Source organism: Crotalus tigris, unplaced genomic scaffold, assembly GCF_016545835.1.
Source record: "Crotalus tigris isolate CLP2741 ecotype Arizona unplaced genomic scaffold, ASM1654583v1 scf7180000017568.12009008, whole genome shotgun sequence".
Lineage (NCBI taxonomy): Eukaryota > Metazoa > Chordata > Lepidosauria > Squamata > Viperidae > Crotalus > Crotalus tigris.
The window spans coordinates 6288557-6302501 of NW_024096478.1; the positions used below are offsets into that span (position 1 = coordinate 6288557).

General features: G+C 37.3%; 1 protein-coding gene across 1 annotated transcript in view; it reads left to right on the forward strand.

Moving 5' to 3' along the window:
* The window catches only part of ADRB2 (adrenoceptor beta 2), a 70419-nt gene extending 58598 nt beyond the window's left edge, over nt 1–11821 (forward strand). The window contains exon 2 of the mRNA XM_039352316.1: nt 4051–11821. Within this exon, the coding sequence (XP_039208250.1) occupies nt 4051–4085 (35 nt within the window). The 3' untranslated portion in view covers nt 4086–11821. The remainder of the gene's footprint in view (nt 1–4050) is intronic.
* Nucleotides 11822–13945: the final 2124 nt, after the last annotated feature.

Below are 13945 nucleotides of genomic sequence, written 5' to 3' on the forward strand. Positions count from 1 at the left end.
GTTTACAGAGTCAATCTATTACCCCCAACAATCTGGCTCCTCATTTTACTGACCTCAGAAGGATGGAAGGATGGTCAGGATTGAACTCCTGGCAATGGACAAAGTTTGCCCGCAATACTGCACTTTAACCCTTGCACCACCAGGACTTTCTATATAATTGCTGATACGATTTTTTTCCCCAGAAGATATGAAAACAGTTTTACACACCTTATTTACAGTAAGTAATATAAGGAGTAGCATTCTTTCTGAAAGACTGGGCCTGAAATTTGGGTTTCTCTTAGATTCAGAGCTGATACCAGAGTCATATACTTGCAAAAGAGAAGCCAAGTTTGACAGCATCTTCTTAGTGGTGTTACCCCATTCTGAGTTGCTGAATTACGGGCCATCAGCAAGGCTTGCAGCCTGATCCAAGAGGGCAGAATTTTCTTTTAAGAACATGAAGAACAGTACTGTAGGCTTCTTTGGGTGTAATAAAGGCGGTATACTCTAAAGCGGAGTGTCACTCATTTCCATAGAAGAGAGTTTGGCACCTCTGATTGCAGCCTGATGTGAAGCCTCGTTTTTTCTCCTCTCATTTCATGCAAGAGGAATAATTTTTCTTAAGTATTTTTATGTATGTACACATTTAAGTTCATCTAATCCAGTGGTTCTCAAGCTTTTTAATGCCGCGACCCCCAACCGGTCGTAAGTCGAGGACTACTCAACTGGTCGTAAGTCAAGGACTACTCAACTGGTGCAGCACCGTTTGCAGAATGGGACTTTTGGCGGGCTCAGCAGGGCAGAGACAGCCTGGACAATTCCTATTGGCTTTTGAAAGCCAATAGAATTAGACTCTATTCAAGAGAGTCTATTCTATTGGCTTTCAAAAGCCAATAGAATAAAAGGAAATAGCACAGCTATAGAAAAGGGGGAAAAAATGGCGGACTGCATTGTTTGGCGACCCCCGTGAAATGGTCGTTCGACCCCAAATGGGGTCCCAACTCACAGGTTGAGAACCACTGATCTAATCCTTAGATGTTCTTTCTGTTTATTTAATTACTCCTAAATTAAGAAGAACTTTTTCCTCCTTACATTTTTTGCATATGTGTGTGTATGTGTATGTATAATCAGATATAAACAGTCTTATATATTTGCCAATCTTTGTACTATTAATGACAGATTAGAAATTATTATAATATTTTCTTTGTTTATTTTAACTAAAGATTTGGAGGACATATAGGTATGTACAGTAGTTCATCTTCGTCTTCTCAATCAAGAATTAGGCTGTTGCATCAAAATCTTGGCAAAATAATGCAACTTGGAAAACGAACTACAATATGTGATAGAAAGAGACAATCAGAATGTAATGGTGTGATCCCCAGAATGTTTGTTAATATTGCACGTTTTTGGACGGAAGTGAATAATCACATTGGATAGAAAGCAAACCTACCTAAGATAACTTGTAAGAAGAGAGCCACGTTAGTCTTTGGCAGGCAAAGATACTTTGTGAATTTTAGTATCTAGGAAGAGCTATCTGCTGGGGATGCAAAAGGCAAGGTTGCTGGCCATGTTGGCTAAGATCACATAATTGAATGCAAAACTGTAGGAATGGGTGAGCTAATTCTAGGCCAGAATGCCTAGAATTTGGAGTTAAAATGATGGGATAGAATTAGCTGACAGAAAAGATTTGGGTTCCCAAAGGAGTAAGCAGGTAACTAATTTTTTTTTAAAAAAAAATCTAGGAGCAATGAAAAATTGTGAAAAGCTTTAGGCATGAAATGAAAAGAGCTACATGCTATTGTGTGTGCATTGATGAAACAAGCGAATCAGAAAAGAGTAAAGAAGGTTTGGAAGTGTTGTTACTGGCAGGGCTTTTTATTGTTTCGGAAAGAATTTGACATCCTCTTCCATTAATGTACCTAGTTTCTTGGAAGCAAGGACAATTGTATAATCTGAAATTCCTGTGAATTACAGGTTTCTTGAGCTCCTTTTTTGTTTTAATGTCTAAATTATTTCAGGGTGAGAGTAGTGAGAAGTCATGAAAGTTTCCTCTTGCACTGGATTAGCCAAAGGACTCTGAATCAACATCCTGTGCCAGCATTTGATTTTTATCTTCATCAAAAGTTGCTTGGCAAACAATTGCTGCTCTTTTTTGTGTGTGTTTTAAAATATTCTTCCCTTCCTTTCTCTTTTCTTTCATGCATATAATTTCTTTGATCTGAAAAATACCTTACACCAGTTTTCTGCTCAACATGTTGAATAAAATCCTTTCGTCAGATTTTTTTTCTGGCTTGATAGACATACCAGTTCATTGAGGTGGGAAAGCAATAATTATTCTTTCTTCATATTTCCTAGCATATAGCTTTATCCATACCAAGGGGCCAGGATAAATAAACTGCATGTGATTTAGATATAAATATTGTACTTTAAATGCTAAGGCTTGACATTAATTTATTCTAGGCATTCTTTTTTCACTGACTTTTCTTCGGTCATTAACTTTCCTTAAGACCTGCGTTTAGTATTAATTGTTTTTATTTTGTTTCTCCTCTATCTTTTAAAATCCTTTTTATCTTATGCAGTCACAAATATTGTAAATCCCTTTGAAGTATTTAAAATACTTTTAATAATTGACAAAAACACTTCATATGTTTACTCTTTTCCTCCAATCTGATAATTTTGGATTTGGGGGCATATAAAAAAAAGTTTTGGAAGCTGTATTCCATCCAGAGGTTGTGTATCTCTGGCTCATATAGTGAATGAAATGCAAAAGTGGTATAATAATAGAAAAAAAGATGATCACCAGCTTATTGCTTTAAAGCTGAAGGAATATGATGCCTGGGCAAATGTTTAACCAGCTTATTGCTTTAAAGCTGAAGGAATATGATGCCTGGACAAATATTTATATATATATTGACATTAAATTGAGATACAGTCACTTACATGCAGGCAGTCCCAATTTTTTTTTCATTCTTATTTCAAAAATATGAATTCCCCCGTGTCTTTGTTTTTCCTTCTTCTCTGCTTTTGCATTCTAGATTGACATTTTCAGTGTTCTCTCTTGCACAATTCCAAGTTAAGAGAGGAGAGGTCAACAGCATGTCACCTCTGACTTAGATCCCATCAATATAGTAGTAAACATAGACCATTTTGCTCCAATATGTATTGCTTTTGACATGTACTTGGAGCTGCATTTATTATATGTTACATTTAATGCATCTCTTTTTTGGAGGGGGGCATTATCCAGTACATTTGAAGTTAGTTGCAATTTTGCTTTAAAAGGTTTAAAATTTTCTCGATAATTTGGGGTTGTTGGATATGATTATGAGAAGAACAAGAGCAGTGACTTTAATTAGAAAAAAAATATGATAGCATGGTAACAAAAGAACAAATGGTGGATACTGTAAGGATTATAGCTGGTGAGGCAGGAATCAGAGAAACAGAATCTTTGTATATTTATAGAACAGGTAGATTACAATCTCCATGCTGGAAAAAGAAAAGTCAGAGGTTATTAGCCTGAAAGGGAAGATGTAAGATTTAAAAGTGAGGTTGACAGATTTATATATTGTGCGATTTTATTTCCTGCATCTGACAGATCTTCTCCATAAAAGTGACTTCTTTCTCCTTTGCAATAAAGGACCTAAACTAGCAGCACTGAATTATTGAGATTTCTACTGTTATTTAGATGTGAATGCAGAGATATGTTTTAACCCAATTCCATAATGTTTTAGCAGCATACAATATTAAAAGCAATTTGACATAATATAACAGTGAAGAATGATAAATAATTTTAAGAAAGATCTTCAAAAGTTGAGTGTGATAGTAAGAGCAGAAAAGCCCAAATTCAAATCTATCTTCAGTGGCAGAAGCTCATTAAGGGGCTTTGAGTCAGTCAATCTCTTTCAACTCAGCCTAATGTCACAGGATTTTGGGAGAGGAGGAGGGAGATGAGAGGGTGGAATGCTATAAAAGAAAGATAGGATATGAATCTAATAAATAATTAGCAATTGTGATGCAACCTTTCTGAAGTTGATCTATCACAAGCTAACTAAAATTGTTTCCTTCTATCCACAGAAATTCCTGGATGCCCTGGAATGGTTGAAAGTTGAACGGATAAAGTACCCCATCACCCTTTGCAACTTGCAGAAGCTTGTGAAGAGATGAATTCAAGTTCAGCCATATTTCTATCGGGATGGGAGAACTACACATTCCTTCAAAGAAAGGACAAAGGAATGAGCAGACGGAGTAAGCCAAGACTCCAGATTGTGAAACATGAGGAATCTGCAGTGAATGAATCTTTCTGGGACCCAATTAGGAGAAACCAAATTCATCGTGTGAAACTACTGCTTGAGATTGGATTGGTGGAACCTTCAAGTGCAATAATGAAAATGCTTTCATGAAGCTGAATCATATGAGTTTTCAGAAGCAGGGCAAGAGTTAAAACAAGCTTTTACAACCCCACAGGAAAACTCAAGGAACTGAAAGCTTGGGAATATGCTTTCCCATATTATTCTTAGTCTACTAATAAAAAGGACACATAACATCAGGCTTTTTAGCTAGTGGATTGTTAGGATTGGAACCAGATCTTAGTGCAGTCCATGATAATCACAAAATTAGGAAAACAGAAAATAGCCCTGGAACTCATAAACAGGGAAGCACTATTAAAATGGGTTTACAATGCATTTTCAAACTAGTTTCTATTCCTGCAAGTCTTTAGAGAGCCAAGTTGTACCACATAGTTTCAAAAACATTACTCAACTTTTATTAACTTTTTAATTAACTTTTACGCAGCATTTAGATAATCATTTTTTCCATCCATTTTCAGCAACAAAGACTTCTGCCCACTTTCCTTTAAAGAATAACTGAAAAAGGACATGGTTGGAAGACAGTTCTTCTCTCTTTTTATATGTATAAATGTTATCTCCTTCTCATGTCTTTCTCTCTACTTTTAAAAAACAAACAACCTTTATATACATCTGTTACTGTTCCTTTCCTTTCTTTTCCTTTCCTCTCCTCCTTGCTTCTCCTCTCCTTTCATCCCCTTCCCCCTTTCTCCCCTCCCCCTTCCTCATGAGAAGGGACTGAATTCTTCTTTTGGATATTGAGAGATCTGGACCTTTCTGCTTGATTTGTGCAAGCTCATGAACCCTTCCAAATTGCTGTCAAAAAGGGAAGATACTGAATATGAAGTGGAGCAAAACAGTGGATCACCAGAGAAAGCCTTGGGTGAGAAGTACAAATTGGTTAATGGAAAGACCTCAAGGCAGAAGAGAACCTTCAAAACTGTGGTTTTCTAACAAGCCTTCATTACCTATAGGTTAATAATTCTGAGACATAAACTATTTGATTTCAAATGTAAAGTGTTTCAGCCTTGAAAGTAATACTCAGCTTTAAACCTGGAGAAGATTCTTACTCCTGATTATTTGACCTTTGTCCTATGAGATGAGAGTGAGGATCCCACTGTCAGTCCCTTCCCTGCCAGCCAACTCAACACTGTGCAGTTGATCAATGAAATAAGTGGCAAGAGTCCCTCTTTTTCCCCAACTGCCCTTTTTACAACTGAGAGACACATGCCACTCATTGGTCATGAGTGGCTTTTCCGTGATTTTTTAAAAAAATGCCTGATACTCTTCTGTGAATGAGTCAAGTTTACGGAAGTAGTTTCCCATCTCTTCTACATGGATTTCATGTTCAGTGTTGTGCAGAATTCTTCACCTCTTCTGATTTGAGAGAAGGAATTCCTGTCCTATAAACTCTGAGAAAGCTATCCGTCTGCACAGAAGCTTTGGTTGACCAGTGATTGTATTGTAGTTTGCACTCGAGGATAGTATGCACATGTGAACCTCTACGCATGATCTCTTTAGCGCCTTCATCTTTCAGTATCGTGTAAGAGGGAGAAGCAGAAAAAAAATTGGACTCTGCCTGGCTTTCTTGTGTTTTTTTTTTCTTTTTTGCTGTGAAATTGACATACAATGGGCTTCCATCAGCACTGCTCTCCAGTTGTGAAATGTATTTATTTATTTATTTGTGATTGTATTGTAAGAGCAACTTGCAGAGTTTTTCTGGCTTCTTAGGGCTCCTCGCTAAGAAGAGACAGTGATGAAATCCATAGAAAGATACTGGCTCAACCAAAATAAAAATGAACCTATTGCATGGTGATGTCCAGAATCTATAGAGATTCATCCAGGTCTACCAGCTACTGTTTTCTTTATACTATACAGATCTAGACACATTCAGGGAAGAACTTAATGAAAGATACTGATAACCAACATCCTATTGGTTCTTTTCCCCTTACTACTCCATTAGTGATGGCACTTGCTATTAACCTTTGGGCCAATTAATCCACAAACTGGACTGTATTCCTATTTGTGGACTTTACAATGCATGTGATTATGCTGATCAGGAGGGAACATAATAATCTTTTCTCCCCATGACATTTTTCCAACTTTAAACATGCAATTTGGCAAGGGACAGGAAAGCAAAAAGATTCCCCACTCCCTCCCAGTAATTTTCTTGCAGATCCCTAAGAAACCAGCAAATGTAGTTTAGTTTGAGGGCACAGTGGAAGCCCAGATCACCTTCTTAACTGATGCCTGGCTTCAGATGGAGAGAAATGAAGGCTTTCCTCCACTCCCAAGAATTTAGTTGCTTGATTACGGAGGGTGAGAAGGAAAGAAAGAAGTCACAGGAATCACCACTGATGACTGGCCGCCAGCTATGATGACGTCCGTGTTAACAAACCAGTCGAGTGGTGAGGGGACTAGATTAATCCTAAGAATCCAGGATACATTTTCAAATAGAGTTTTTCATATGGGATGGGAAATGTGAGTGGGTATTCCTGTCATTCTGGGAACTGCATGTGTCTGTGGAAAACCTACTCAAATAAGAAGCAGCTTGTTGGGGTGTAGAGCATTTCATTCAAGGACAGGGTGCAAAAGAAAGGGTCAAGCTTTTTCCTGATGCTGAAGCTTTGATACAAGCTAGGCTTATAAATAGCTGTGGTTTTTTAAGAAATCCACTAGATTTTCCTATTTAATGGAACTCTTTGCATCATTCTTAAATTAACTTAGGATATTTCTCTTGCAGAAAAAAGGTTGACTAAACACAAAATCTCCTTAGAAATATTTGAATGTTTGCTTGTGGTGTGAACTAAGAAACAACAACAGCAACAGATTAAATGAAGAGCAACTCTGACTAAAAATATTTATTATTAAAGAATCTAGACAATTGCAGAACATGTATTGTGGCTATTACAGGCTATATTGAGAAACTAAACCAAAGAGATTTTATTTAATCACCAGATCTGCAAAAACATATCACACATACCAATAAACATTTTGGAAATTTAGACAACAGATTAGCTATTCCTAATCTTTAGGAAGTAAGTCTTGATTTCAACTTCTAGTTACTAAAAGTGGTTGATGTGTTGGTTAGATAGCATTTCTGGGAATCTAAGTTTAAAATGAATCCATGTCCTTGAAAATCAGGATTGCTAATTACATTGTTGTTCCTGTCCTTTCAAACCATCTGTTTTTAAGATATTCGTGTCTTGCTTGGGCTGAGGAAAGTTTTTATTTTTATCTAGAAAATATAAATCCCCAGATGTTTTAGACAATATTATCATATTGTCATCAGCATAAGAACCTCTTAAAGGTCACAGGCATCTCTTCTGAATCCTGGAAGGCTTTGCATTTGGGGCTCTTGATGCATAATCTACATCAAAGTGTAGGATAAGATATTATCTGTAGTTTTGGAACTGGTTTTGAGTGAATATTTATTGCTTTAGAAGGAGATTTGTTTAATTGGGATGGGGCTCCGTTCCAATATCAGTCACCTACATTAATCTCAAACAGTAATGGAAGGGGGGAAAAAAACACAAAGTCTTTTCATCTTTTCAAAATCTCACAGATCTCTAATAAAATTTACAGAACCATTAAGTTATAGTTCAGGCTTTACAAGTGAGGAGCCCGTTATCTCTAATGCTGGTGGTTATACCTGCAGGTGTAAACGTGGTTTAACTTCTTTTCTTTTAAAACTATAAAAGTAATCGTTATAATGGTCCTTTTTAAAATTAGTAGCAATTGCTGATGTTCTTCAGAGTCCATTACAGCTCTGCTACTTCTCATGAATTCCAATGTGTTTTGACAATAACCATTAGCTATGCATTATCTCCTGTTAACAATGTACATGAAAATGTAATGTGTGATTATCACCTAAAAGGTAACTTTTTCTGAAGCACACACAAAATATATAAAGGTGTCACAACATACATAAAAGAATATACCCATGTATAGGGTAGCTTATCATAAGCAAGCTAAATAATCCAAGAGCTGCTGCCAAAAACTATGTGCTTTGAAACTTCTGTTAAAGGGTTCTTGAATTTCAGTTTTGCACAAATGCAAATAGCCTACAAAATACCTACACTTCTGCAATGCAAACTCCCAGGCATATAATTATATCCTCTGTCACACTTTTGGAAGATGAATACATGAGAGCATAGAGTTCACCCAGGGTGGAATATGGAAATCAAGCTTCCGGAAGTTTCATGGGATGTTGTCACGCCATCCTTGGCAAGAATATAAGTTGTGCATAGGAGGGAATCACCTGTTAAAGAATAGCAAAGAGTCAGGCAAGTGATTCACAATGACCAGGATCAGCAATAGTTAATTCAGTAGTATAAAAAAGTATGAGAAATGAAAGGAATGGGGTTAGAGCCACATTGCAGAAACCGTAAACCTCAACTAAATGTTTTGCTGTCAGACTGGATGTAATGCATGTAAAAAATATAAAGAATTGACATCATCAGCCCTAATTGCCATTCCACCCAGCTGTTCCTAGCTAGTCTTTTAGCACTTTCTTACAATGCTCTCATAGCCTTTTACCAAAATGGTGAACCTTTGGCAGCTTTGTTCAGTCAAATCAAGAATATCAGCAAACACATGAGAGATTGTTTTTTTCAAATTCAGCCAACTGGCATGCAGTAGATGTTGATCAGTACAGTGGCTGCCGTCATGCCTCACCTCTTAAGTGAGGGAGGAAACAAAAGAACAGGCAGAAGAGCAAGGGTAGCATCCTCCAAATGTCACTGTCATGTTATCTTCAGCAGGGAGACAGGGATCAAAGTTACACAGGGACCTGGGGCACAAGCTCTAGTTCAAAACATGAAGATGGTAATCACTGCCAAACTTGGAGCCTGAATGCTGAACTCCACTTTTTCCAACTAAGATAAATGCCTGTATTGGTAGATGTCATAGGCTTCTAAGTAAAAAAAAAAAGGTTTGGTAGCTTCTGTTATACTTTGGTTTGATTTCCAAAACAGAAACGATCTAAAGTCCCCTAATGCATTTCTGTCTCTTTAAATAATTTCCTATGAATCCCCAAAGTCAAAAGTCCAAAAATTCTCCATAGGGCCGGGAAATAATTGTGGGTTTTTAAGTTGCTTTAAGCACATGACTACAATAAAACTGCCAGCTTCATCCTTTCGTGATTAGATGTGCAAATGTAAAATATTGCTGTTTAAATGGTCTTGATGAGAGCGCATAAAATTAATTTATGTACTGTGGCTTTTCATCAGCTGACAAAGCCAACACTGCTTGCAGACATGCCATCCCTGTGTGGCTTTTTTTTATTAGTATACTTAATCTTTTCAAAAGAAAAACAGCTGGTCTTTGCATGCAGGAAATGTGCTCATCACTCATTGCAGTCTCTTCTTGCCTGCTTGTACGTTTTAACTGATTCTGTGCCTTTGCCTCTGCAATTGTTCACACAAGGTTGGGGGGGGGAGGAGGATAAACAGCTCAAACAATCCCCTCCCGATTTCTAAATCTGTGTGTCTCCTGAGCCTTAAGAAATCAGAAAAGAAGCTCTCTCAGACCTATACTCTGAAAGTTGTGAACCAGGGTAACTTGAACTAGACATCTAGTTATTTTATACCACAAGCAAAGGAAACTAGAGAGTATTTCAGAGGAGAGGTTTTTTTTTTTTTTTCCTTTCATCGCTTCTTGAAGTTCAGAAGTAGAAGATACTTCCAGTAAGATTTGTGGTAAAACTTCACTTTGGTGGCATTTCCAGAGAACAATGCATTTTCTGTGAGTATAATAAAAGTCGCTTTCCATGGGATAGGCAGCCATGTAAATTTGCTTAATCAATCAATCAATCAATCACACACAGTTAATTAGTGAAAGCCCTCAAATCAAATGTGATGTTCCAACCAGACTTGCTATCTCAGCACTTTCAGATTAATACCACTGCTCTAAAAAGACAGAGAAAGAGAGCAACTATTATGTGAGTATCAGACACTATGATGCATAATAAAAATCTTTCATTAAAAGAATGTAGTCACGTGTACAAATGAAGTCTGAACAAAAACCATTGAGTGAAAGTATTCTAGACTGATGGGAAAATTCAGTCTGGAGAAAGAAAGGCTTTTCAAAGATTTGAAAGGCAGATCACTCAGATATCTCTGTCCAGTAATCGAAAACAAATAAAAAAAAGCAGTTTTTCATTGGTGGCCATGGGGACTCATTGCTTTAAATGAAACAAATGACACATTTACTCCATCTTGTGGCAAGCTCCGCCTCATTCGGATGTGCATAGAATATTGTGATGCACATAAAAAGGGACCAGGACATGCACCGTGTTAGTCCCACTAGGCAGAAAGGACAAGAAATCAATTCCATGGCAAGACTAGAACTTCACTTTTTGAGATGGGTTATCATAGCAGAGTCCTGTGAGTTTGCTAGTGTGGTATCTCTCTTTCTTCTCATAACCCACTGAATAAAGGAGACGTTTTCCTGAGCTGCTTTTACATACTACCTTGCTCCTAGGACTTCAATAATGTTTCACTCCTCTTTTCTTAGGAAATGATTCTTGCATCTTTCTGTTAAGGTCATCTGCCTTACTCTCGGTGCACTGTGAGGCTGCAATGCCACCTTGTTTCTGTTGCCAGTCTGACCATCATCATCCTCTTACCCTGTGCTGAAAATGCTGCTTAGTTGATTATGTTGAACTTAAGGGATCCTGTTGGGCTTTAGTTGCCATTCTATCTTAATATCCGGTAAAATGCTAAGAAAAACTTCCTGTTGGGAAACACCTGGCTTGGCAGGGGAGGAGGGATCAAACACAGAGTTAGCCTGGAGTCACTATGCAACCCCAAAAGAACTGTTCCCCAGGTTCCTTGGAAACTTATCTAATTGCTGCCAAGAGTAGTCTGCCAGACTGGGGAGATTCCTATATTCTATGCAGAACATAACAAAGTAGTTAATTTGAACATTCCATGTGTGGATCTGGTTGTTCACCTCTGACACCTCCTAATGATAAAAGCACTTCTGCAGTGAAACCAAGAGGTCATAGAGTTTCCTTTTTATTCAAACAGAAGCTGTACAGTCATCCATCGGGGATGTTTTAAATCAGTTTTACGCTTGGTTCAGTTTTGATGGATCTAGGGGCATGATCATATCACTGACCTGAAACTTTTTAAAGCAACCATGTCTTTGCTCAGCATCAGTGACAGTGACAAAAAGAAGCACATAATTCCTGGAAAAGGGATTAGTTTGATCAGGCAGTAACACCAGGCAGTATCAGAGGTAGGAGATAGGACAGGCCACTCTCAGGGAAGATGTGTTCAATATCTTGTACTGTTTCCTCCTTCTAGTCCCCTGAGCTTAACCTCAGTGCCTCATGGTTGAATCTCAGCAAGTAGGAAATGTTTATTGACATCTGGGAGGTTCTTGTGGACCTTCAAAGTTTCTGCTCCACAAATAAGTAAATGTGAGATTCTGTTGGTGAAGTTGGGCTCTAGACAACAAATGAGACTGCTGCTACTGTACTAGCCTCTTTGCTGCACAGCAGTGTCTCTGCCAGAGATGTTCAATATTATAACTGGGTTGGCAATGGAGTTTCCCGGTCTTATAGTTTGGGGAAATTTCATCCTGCTTTTCCTTGGCACAAAGTCTTAGATCCTATATTCCAGAGGACAATCCTTTTGGGTTATCTAATACATATTTTGTATTATAAGTACAGAAGCAACAACAAGGGAAATATCAATCTGAGGGTTCATTGACTGTTACCATAAAGATAGAAAATCAAGCATAGATATATGTCAATAGGTCATGTTTTAGATAAGAACTATTATTTCTGATCTGTATTTCTCAGTTTGTGCCCAGACAGATGCAGATATATGTTATCCATACCTACAATCACAGAGCTGGAAGAAGATGTTCTGCTCCAAACTATTCATTAGCTTGTACAGATGTCTTCCTTCCCCGTTGTCTGTTGAGGCTTTCACTGTTTCTTTTTTTTTTTTCTGTTTTCCTATAACGCTCCACTTTTTTTTCATTCCTCACTGTGGCTTTCTGGAAGAGACTGCAAGGTTGATGACATAAAAATATGTGGTAAAAATTGACATGGTGTTTATATTAAGAGAGAAAGTCAAGCACCACTGTGGGATGTTGGCTATTTGTATGAGCCATATGTCATCATCATTGCAAAGATTGGTGCTTAACAATAAATAAAACAAGGGCAAGACATATTTAATTCAACTTTTGCCTGAAATAAGTTCTACAAAAGTAAGGCCTGGGAGTGAGCCTTATTAAAGATATTGAGGAAACAGTGACATGGCCTCTAAGCATATTCTTGTTTGAAACTGATTTGCTTTCCTTGCACCCACTCCTCAAGTGGTTGCTACTAGCAAGGGTAATAAAATAAACAGGATGATAGATCAGGAAGTTTCAGTAATATTATGGACAAGTAACACTCTTCCTTTTTCATCACATGAAATACAAAACAAACATACATGCTACCTCTGATGCAAATAGCATTATGCTCAAGATATTTTATTGCCAAACATTTTGTAGTCTAAATATTACTTGCTATAAATTTCAGGAAATCTAGATGAGCAATTCCATTTCTTTCATGTATGCTTCCCTTATCAGGTTTAACTGCTGATGACAAATGGGTATGTGTTTGTCTTGCTTTCTAATATAAAAATGAAAGCTTGGACAAGATTGTTTTTGCAGGACATGTTTCATGGAGTCTAGGAAACTGTCTTCTTCTAAAGATAACTTTTTCAATTTTGAAATATGTTGGGTCTCCTGGAGAATATTGTCATGCTGGACATAATTGTGTTGCTTTACTCTTATTGTCAAATTTAACTTAATGCTGAGATCTGTAACTCACAATCCTTTCTTTTGCTGGTGCAATTGAGAAGCAAATACAAAAGAAAAGCTGCAAGTTATGCAACTTTATTATTTTAATCTATATGGAAGAGTTTAAAATTGATAATTGTTTTTTGCACTACTTTTGTCTTAAGAAGGAAGTGGAGGGGGAGAATTGATCACTACAACTCTCATCAGAGGCAGAAATGAAGAGGACATCCACTGTCATTACTAAGCCTTGCCTATATGAACTCCATGTCCATTCCAGAGGCATTAGTTAAATGTCTTCTTTGTAGCTAGAAGGATTTTTCAGAAGGAAAAAGAAAAAAGAAACAGAGAAGGAATAAAAAGGGGGAAATGCACAGTTAACAGAATAACAGAGTGGATGTGCTCAGATTTAGAAAGGGCTGTTATTCATTCATTCATTCATTCATTCATTCATTCATTCATTCATTCATTCATTCATTCATTCATTGTACCTGAACTTCATATCAGATATAGCTTTGCTGGTCATCATACCACTAAGCTGCTGACCAAGCATTCAGAGAGGCAAAATGGGGAAGCCAATAAATGCTTTTCACAAACTCATTTCCTCTAGTTATCCCCAATTTAGATCAAGAAAGGCTGTGCAGTAGGAAAGTTGAAGCCTGACATGGCTGAGATCTTCAAGTAAAGCAAGAAACTTGATTACTGAGTGCTGGAATTTTGGTACTCCTCCATTTTCATGGCCACCATTACCTAAAATGACAAATTCTTGTGGATGACTCCTGCTGCAACAATAATGATATGACTACAGATAAGTTTTAAAAGGTACA